This window comes from Psittacula echo, assembly GCF_963264785.1.
Source record: "Psittacula echo genome assembly, chromosome: 1".
Taxonomy (NCBI): Eukaryota; Metazoa; Chordata; class Aves; order Psittaciformes; family Psittacidae; genus Psittacula; species Psittacula echo.
In genome coordinates, this window is record NC_137735.1 from 157602116 (window position 1) to 157612047 (window position 9932).

A 9932-nucleotide genomic window follows, 5' to 3' on the forward strand; every position below is an offset into this window, starting at 1 on the left:
AGCTTGAGTACTTACAGGGCAGAAAAAGATGGTCAAAACAAATGGAAATTCTAAATCTGTTCCTCCAAAAGATAATGTATTTTGCAGCTGATACTCAGAAAAGATTTACATGAGTGTTCACACGCATTACCTCTCAACTAAATTTGTATCAATTTCATCTTACAGAAATATACACCAGGTAGTTACAGTATTGCTTTCGTTGCATTACCCCATTGACTCATACTGTTTTCTGTATTTAAACATAGGAAATACTTTAGAGTTTAAATACTTCTAGATATTGCATAATCTTTTTAATTTAGAACACTCTAAATGTATTACCATATTGCTTGTTATTTTTAAGAATACATTGCTCATGTGGTTTTGACATACAGAGTAGATCTCCAACTCATTACGTATCAGAATTATGTTGCTGAGAAATACGGCAATTTAGAGAATTTTTTTTCTTTCCTACAAAACAACATGACATATTCAAAATACCCAGACAAAAAATTATTTTGGTAGAAGTGTAAGGAAAACTAGAACGAGGCAACTTCCATTTTATATCAACAAGTCTTTCTCTAATGTAAATAGCATAAATTGTGATTCCACAACAAGATGCGTGGAAAGTATTTAATGCCGACTGTTCAGAAACAACTTAGTCCCCATGGCATTTTTATCAGTAGTAAGGTCTCCGGTATGGCAAAAAAAAATAAAGCTTCCGTAAAAGCAGTCAACAAACAGGCTCACAACGGCTCTGTATTTGTATAAGAAAAAAGTACAGGGGCTTCTTCTTCCCTCTCGCTTGAAACATTATAACTTGTTTGCCCAAGTTCTTGGCATAATAGCCTGATGCAAATGAGACACACAGGTCTTAATTTAGAACTGTAGTACAGAAGTCACAAAACAGTCACTCTTTCCAATTACTAACTAATCTAACACTAAAAGCATGCAAATTGAGATCCTGAGCCATATGATGAAGCCTCACAGGACATGAGGTTCCATAAATAGAAGGGTAAAAGCATGCCCTTTTACTATAAATAATGATTAACTTGATAGTTGTTATGCTGCTAGTGAATACCAGAAGGTCACAACTTATTTGCTTATAGCTCGGGGAGAAGAAAGAATATCCACATGAGCACACAAGCTTAGGTACAGTAATCCTCATAATAAAGTTAGGAGAAACTGCCACAGAATAATTACAACTGCTATTATGCATAATGGAATAGAACATTCAATAATGTTTGCTGCTGTAAAAAGTGTGCTTCGTCAGAGATTGCTAGTCAGGCTACTTGCTATAATCCTTGGCATTAAATTGTTTACAACAGAACTTGTATATAAAGTTGCACTTAACGCTGTCATCTTCCATCTCACTTCAAAACAGTTCATTTGATTTAATGAATTTACAGATTTATATATCCATTGAGGGGTTCCCTCTTCCATATCATTATGTAAAAAGAGTTCACAATAGCAGAGAAGCAATGAAACTCAATAGAAAAAAAAAACTTAAATGGATATCAAGATGTCCATATGACATACATTTTAATGTATACATCCAGCAATACCAGAGGAATTACATAAAATCCACAACAGCCAATTAAGAAATCATGCTACCAGTTATTTGTGTCATTTGCATTCAATGTTAAAACCAGATTACAACTCACTTGAAACCCACTATTAACAAAACACTAGATGAGCACAATAACCTGTCATATCCTAAGAAACAAAGCCATCTCATATAGGGATGAAAAAATACAAAATAAATAAACCAAACAAAAACAACACAACAAAACAGTAATATGGGGGGGGGGGGGGGGGGAAGGCAATGAAACAATTAAAAACTGTTAAAATTATAAACTGCAATAGTTCACTGTTATTCCCTATAGGCTAGAGTCAGCACAAGTGAAAATTATGACAGGTGGCACTGTAGAAACACAAGATCAGCTTGAGACAATGAAATGCATGAAGTCTGTCTTAATTGATTGGGAATAAATCAGAAAATTTGTATTCTCATTAGAAGCTTTATTCAGTGTGCTTGCCAGCGTGTCAAAAAGTATTATCATCGTCAGTAACTATGAAGCAACAGTAAGACTGGTCCAAAACAAAAGGAGAAAGTGAAGGGGGAGAGACAGCACACAACAGAGAACAAGAGCAGGAGAGAGAGCATGACAGAGATTTATTCCTTGCTTCTTGTCAGAACTTTTAATTTTGGGCTCAGCAGGAGCCAAAATGATGAGTACACAAAGCAGCTAGACATTTTAGGGGTCTATTACAAACAAATTCTTGGGAATCATACCATGATACCTTCAAATTGAGACAATAAGATATCATTGGAAGCATGCAATTGATGGATATATGACTGCATGCTGACTGAACTTCACTCTTCCTCATACTCGTAGCTTTCAGATACATTCAACATAGATCACTCCAAAGAACAGAGTAAATAAATGGAATTGCAATGTGATGACCAGTACTCCTTCAAGCTACTCTGCAAGAGAGGGATATATTCCTTATAATTATGCCCCTGTCAGACTTAATTAGGTGTCTACTAAATCTTGGCAAGGATATTAATTAGTATTTTGTCAAAAGCACTATGAAGGAGGCTTTTTGCAGTCTGAAAAATATCCATATTCATAGAAGTTTAAAACAAACTTCTATTGCAGTGCTGCAGTGCAAAATAAAACCAGAGAGAGAATTTTACAGACACTGAGATGTTGGTGAAGTTAGAAATGTCAGCTTTCAAAGCCAGCCATACTTCAATCAACAGAAGAAATGTTTAGTCAAAAAATACATCAAGGGAAAAGCTTAGATTTTTATCACCCAGTGATTATATATTGCTTTCCCTAGCCACTACAGAGTGCATATCTTTCTTTGTCAGGTTGAGTAACTCTGATCAAATAACTGTAGTGTTTTGCAAATCTTTCATGGATAAACAACATTTAACTATATGCTCTTAAAGTGAGTACAGATGCAACACCCCAGAACAATACCAGGGCACTGCCAAACATTTGAGACTTAGACTTCAAAGGAAATCTAAAATTCTGGTCTTGACCAGAGGAGCTTAACAGACTTGTGGAATAGAAATTTTTTTTTTCCAGCTACTAAGGTAAAACTAGTAAAACCAGAATGGATGACAACAGAACACTATTTCAGAGATGGAAAAGACCAAACATTGAAAGGCAATGGGGCACACTAATAAAAACCACTGCTCAAAAATTAAATGCTCAGGTCATGCTCACTAGTAGAAAACAAACACACATGCACAAACTAAACAAAACACACGCACACTAAAAAAAAAAAAAAAAAAAACCAAAAAAATTACACCCAAAAAACCCCATAAAAGCCAAATGCACCTGCATCTTGAGTAGTGTATGTGGCTCTAGATCCCAACAAAGGCAAAAAAAAGGTGAGAGAATGGGGAAGTTCTATTTGTCTGGCTTATTTTGTACTATCTAGATGCTGATATGTATTTCAATTTCTCCTGTCTGAAGATAGTAAAAAGTAGTATGAAACCATTTTTCCCAGTTTCCCACTCCTCTCCTCCTTTCTAGAGCAAATTTCTGGCTCTGCAACTGTAAACCCTGAAATTCTCCTACCTTTGATTTGTCATCAATGATACTCAGAATAATATGCATGAAGAGGGCAAAGGTAACTTTATGTTACAACTAACTTCTGGTCTTGGATTGTAGAATTACTGGAGTACAATGATTTTACTTTTGTCCCTGTTGAGGTGAGAGCTGCCTTCTAGACCAGCTGTGGTTTCTTGACAGAGGCTAAACACCAGATTACAGACTGCCACAAAAGGTACAAAGCCACCTTGCCTTCCCTCTTCCCCACCACGTTTTTTACAGCATTAAACACACACCAGCTAAGCCCATGTTCTAGTCCAAGCTTTTTCTGTGTAAATACTGCACAATTCAAACTCTAGCAGCTGGTCTTGACTGCTGTGCAGCCTCTCTTTAAGGTTCTGAGCTTACAGGAAAGAGGACTTGGCATCCAAGAATCAAATCCTTAGTCTCTGCTAATTGGAATGTTGCATTATTGGAACAAAATAAATCAATCAGCAGTGATGCAAGCAATACACAGTGTGTATGATCTAAGATGCAGAGTAACAACATAAAAATTGGCTAACTGCATCACAATATATATTTTTCAAGTCCAGAGAACAGAGGAAACAAATTAGCTGTTTACTATCATGAGTATTTACCTTTGAAATGTTACACAGCCTATTACTATTTATTTTCTTACACTCTACAAACATTCAGAATAACCAAAGACAGTTACTAGATGACTGCTAAATGACTAGGAAGATACCAAAAAATATACATCTTTATCACTACTTATATATATATATATTTTTTTTGCTTTTACTGAGAGAAAAGTTTGGCAAGTTTTCTTCTCAAAACCTTTTCATATCATAAAAGTATTTGTTTAACAAAATCAAAATAAAACTATTCCATAATACAATGTGGTCACTTAATAACAATGGAGGAAAAAGATTGCTTTTCCACTTTACTATTAACAGGAGGCGTTCACTTTTTAATTTCCTGACAGACAAAAGACATTTCCGGCAATACCTGCATTGATGCTCCTTCCACCCTTGCTACGCAGGCAACTCTATCCAGGAAAGTCACTGTTACGGGAACAGCAACAAAGAAACCTTTAAAAAAGGCTTTAATGTATCTCTTCCCCAGCCCTTGAGCCTGCGCCATAATCTGAAAAATACAAGGGAAAAAAACAAAACTTGATATAAAACAAATTTTGAGTAACAACACAACACTGTAGCCATCCAACAAGGAGCAATTAAGATAAATTAATTATAGTAACTGTTACATTCTCCCTGTATACACGGGGGGGGGGGGGGGGGGGGGAGGGGACAGGCAGGGAAGGGGGGAGGAGGGGGTAGAATTTGCACACAAAAATGAACCAGAACAAAAATTTTCATCAGCTTTTCTTGATACTTGACATTTACCCTTTAGCTAATTTGGCCATTTCTTGTGATCCAGTACTAGCAGAAGTACTTGATAAAAATGACTCAATGAGAACAGTTCAGCTAAGCAAGAAGCAAACTGATATAATCAGATGAAATCTACTTATGCATTTCAGGTGTTGGGGGGATTAAAAATCAACTAGATTGAAATATCCAATTACAGAGAATTCAGTTGGAGTTTACAACAAAAATCCTGTGAATAATTTTATTTCCTTACGCTGGTAATTAGTGACCCCCAAATATCTATTGTGTTATGCAAGGAAAAGCTGACTATTTGCAAAACATTGCCATTTCTTTGTTCAATATCATCATGCATAAAAATGCACTAACACATCATTTCCACACTTGTGGTAACTGCAGGCATCTAAAACCAATTCAAATTGTCACGTATATCATAGGGACACACAGAACTCCCTGTTCACTACTCCATCAGAAAGTTGAAAGCATTCTATGAAGCTGGACAGCTAAGTAATGACACATGGGACACTTGAGTTGGAGTATTCCACTCCAACTCACCATTCTTTTTATGCTATTTCCCATCAATTTAGCCCTGAACCACTGAATATCCTTGAAAAATACCTACAAAGTACTCTGAAACACAAGTTGTTTGATCTTATTAGTTATACCTCTGAAAAACAAGCTGAATATCCAGGTAGTGCTGCAAAGGTACAGACTATTTTATGTAACTGCAGTTTCATTATAAGAAATGCTGCCCTTCACCTACCGGCAAATCCAATTTAAACTGTTGTTTCCACCTAATGATCCCTGGTAGACCCCATACAAGATCAGTCTGTGGAGTCCCTGCTCCCTCTATCACATCCTAACTCTGACAGACAGTAATAGCAGAAAACAGACTGTGCCTTGAACTTTTGAGTCTTTCAGTGTGATTAAAGAACACAGTACTATTTTTCAAACAAAATAATGGAAAACATAAATACATGCAGATTCATTCAATCCTCTTATAAACAGAATATTTAAAATTTCACAGTATAATAATTTTTCTTTGTTGCATTTTCAGCAAGATGGAAGTGATGAACTATTTGTATGCAAAATACAAATTCATATCATGCTGATGCAACAGTATTGAAAGCAGTATTTCTGTCACAGATATGACTTCTTAATTCCATAAAGCACTATGCTGAAGAGAAGAAACATAGTTCTACAAAGTAAGCCATCAGCATATTCTTCAATAAAATTCTTAATAAGTATTACTAGCCTTGCAATGACAAGATCTATCTTCTAAAAGACATGAACAACTTTACTATTACTTCTGCCATTCACCTTGACAAGGTTTTAATTTTTTTGTTTGGGTTTTTTTGGTTGTTTGGTTTTGGTGGGTTTTTTTCTTCTGGGGGGGTGTTAAGTGGAAATGCTTCACCATCATCTATAACTGTTGCTCATAACACAAATTTAACTAGTAAAAAGTGTACTTAACGCTTGTAATTTGATTATATTTTCTTCCTGCACATTTCACATTTTCAGTTTGCATCAGCAGCTTTCACAGCGAATTTGAAATAGGTTGTGGAACAGAACAAAAACCTCATCAGTTCAAGACAAATGTTAAAATGCTTTACTTTCAGCTTATAGTTTAAAAAGTCGCTATTGGTACCAATCCACAGAAAGAAACTATTGCCTCAGTCAGCACAGATCTACTCTTAGAATGATTCCACATAAAAAGAGAACCCCTAAAACTTAGGGGTTTGTCTACTGTTTAACAAACTATACCATTTCATACACCTCAACACCCTTTCTCTCAACCTACTGATTCTGAATGCTGCCTCTTGAGTTTTCTGGCTGGAATCCTACTCAGCTAGAGGTCTGAAAAGGAGGAGCTAGGAGCCTGAAAAGACAATTTTGAGGTCTTGCCCGCAAGCATATCCACCATTCTGTGGGGTATCCACCACATTGTTCTCTTACAGTCACTTTGAGCTGAAAGACACTGCCTGACAGATGTATCACAATATGACTGATTTAGGAAATATTTTTGAAACTTTAAAGAAATCAGATGAATTTACTAGCTCTTTAAATTCCTCATAGTCAAACCTATGTTTCACTAGTATTGAAGCATGAATGTTCACCCCATCCCTTCTACTAAATCCATTGACAGATCTTGTTATAAACTTCTTGCAAGAGTCCCATGCTGGTATCTGAAAAAAGAAAAAATCTAGCAGCTGAAGTAATTGGTCAGACAATCCACAGGAGACCAACCATATGCTCCTGGAACTACTAACTAATTAATAGTGACACAGAATCTAGCATCCAGGTTAGAACAGTTAAGACAAAATAGTACATTCTCAGTACATCACTCGGCCAAGGAAACACCAGGAACATTAAGCAGCTGTGAAGAAAGGTGGGAGTTCAGGTCCTACTTCCATGGTTTTGGACACACGTAGTATTACAAGGCACAGTATCAATAAAGATGAGGGGAAAAAACACCAGCAGCACCCCTACAAGCAATCAATTTGCAAAGACAACAACTGCTGTTGTGCTGACTTCTCTAGATGCCCCGATTTATTTTTGTTCTTTCTGACCTTCCTCCCTCTACTAGGCAACTGATCAAACCACTGGGTTTTTTTTCCATCCATACCAAGATAAATTCTTCAGTTCCAGTCACATGCTACATTCTGAAAGTTTCCTGGTTCCCCACCTCCCACAGTAAAGGACAGCTTTTCCACAGGACATAAACTGAGCAGGCCTGCTTCTTGTATATAAACATAAAAAGATAGTCATCATATATACTATTTTAAAATTGTAAATTCATCCAAGTAATAAATCAGTAACAGTTGGTTTAAATGCTTTCCAAAAACAAGGTCTCTGAATTATCAGTGTTTAATGATACTGTGTGTAGCTCTCTGGTATGTAAAATTCAAAAGATTTCCAAGATATCTGTGGATTTTAAAAGCATCATGTTTCCAGAGTGAAAATCCGAAATCCAGTGCAGTGCCTGGTTTATACTGACAGCAGGCTTAAATGCATGTCAGTGAAGCAGAAGAAGGATTCTTTGCTCCAAAAGAACCCAGTAATTTCACCAACACATATTTCTGGATCTTTGCCCAGTCAGGGAACACCTTGAAAAAGATCAACAAACCACAACACTTTAAAGATGGTGCAACAAAATCAAACACAGAAAACATAGAAGATGCATACACCTTTCAGCATTTGTAAATTACACCTGGTTTAGGATAAAGAAAAAACATAAACAAAAAAACAAACCACAAACCAGAATAATTAAGTAGAACTGACAAGCTTGAAAGCAGCAACCTTGAAAACTTGCTTGAAATGGCAACATAGACAAGAAAAATCCAAGATCAAAAATGCTAGCATATAGAAGGTCAAAGCATTAAGAATTCCACATTGTGCAGCTCAGAGATTAAGGCAGATGGAGCACAGCATTATCTGGACTGAAGTATTTGGTGCACAAAAGGTCCAGGGATTATAATGAGCCTCTCGTGGGTACTACAACATATGGAGCAGAGATGCTATTTAGATAGCTCTCTATGTATAAAATGTTTATTTTTTTCTACACTTGCCTGCACATTAGAAGACACTGTTTATCAAACAGCCTGCACAAAAATCATCAAGTAACATTCAGAAAGCCCCAGGTTACAATATATTTGCAAATCTAGGTACTTAAAAATTACCCATAGAAGCATGATAGGAAATATAGCTGTAAAAACAAGGCATTAGCAGCCATTCACAAAGGAAATAAAATAGCCCCTGATGTGCTTCTACATGAAGGCATGTGAGGGAACAGGAAGGAGGGAATTACAACCTATATGCAAAACAACTACTCAGCCAAGACTGCCATGTTAGTTTGAAAGGACCCATTAGATCTAGTTCAAAAATTACTAACTACACTATATACAGTTCCATAATTTACTGAAATAACCAACTTCTCTGTCAATCACAATATGCATTTTTCTATAAATCAATGATATCACACTAGAATTCTGGAATATATGGTTTGAAAACAAGGAAGACTTGCGTAACAGAAAATACCAAACCACATGAGTGAGCCCAATTGCACTGTAACCTATGAAACATAAAATTGAGCACAAAAGCTTTTGTTTTAAGTAAGACTGCTGCAACTTGAAGACAAGGTTATACCTCGTCTAACAATTGTGATGAAGAAGATGCTGCTCAGTATCAGAATCTATGTGATCTTTTTAACATGTACCTCTTCTACAATCTTTCACGAGACAAGGCCAGAGCAAACTACTGCCATAAAGCCTGACCCTCACTTCCCACTCAGTTGCACGTTTCAAGAACTTTTACAGTACAGTGTTTTTCGTAAGGGTACAAGTATGCAGACTTGTTAGTAGGCTAATTTAGGTCATATAAATTTATCCAGGTACTAGCTGATGTGCAGTTATGATGGTGATGAATGCAACAGAAGGACCAAAATACATTGGTCTATGATAGTTTTCAGTTCAAAATAATCAAAATACATCAGTCCATTTAAGTTTTCATTTAAAAATATTGTCTAGTTCCAGAAGGAGCTCTCATTTATCCTTCCATGAAGACAACTCCATCCCGGTATTATTCCACCATAGTGGTGATATTTCTATTCCATTTATGGTGGCTGGAACTAGATAATCTTAAGGTCCTTTCCAACCCTAATTATTCTATGATTCTATTTATACACTACACACAGGTTTTCCTCACAGTGTTCTTCCACCATATTGATCTCCCTGTATCCCCCCCCCCCCCCCCCGACACACCGTCATTAAGGAATACTACTCTGTTGTGAGTCTGGAAATGTCATGCGTCATGGAAATGACTGTTGTACCATTGAAGCAGAAAATCCTAACCTGATCAGCAGTTTTAGTAACTACCTGTGTGGTCTGTAATGCTCTGCTGTTCTGTTTCTCTGAGGTCAGTCACTTTGCCCTCTAATATTACTACATCACATTACTGGGATCTGCCTCATGTATAAAGGCTGAGTCCACATGTTGGTTACAACTGG

At 36.5% G+C, this 9932-nt stretch overlaps 1 protein-coding gene across 1 annotated transcript in view; it reads right to left on the minus strand.

The window, feature by feature from the left end:
• The window catches only part of IMMP2L (inner mitochondrial membrane peptidase subunit 2), a gene marked incomplete at its 5' end in the record, with an annotated part of 459378 nt that extends 454690 nt beyond the window's left edge, over positions 1 to 4688 (minus strand). Inside the window, one exon of the mRNA XM_080632403.1 lies at positions 4554 to 4688. Within this exon, the coding sequence (XP_080488529.1) occupies positions 4554 to 4688 (135 nt within the window). The remainder of the gene's footprint in view (positions 1 to 4553) is intronic.
• Positions 4689 to 9932: the final 5244 nt, after the last annotated feature.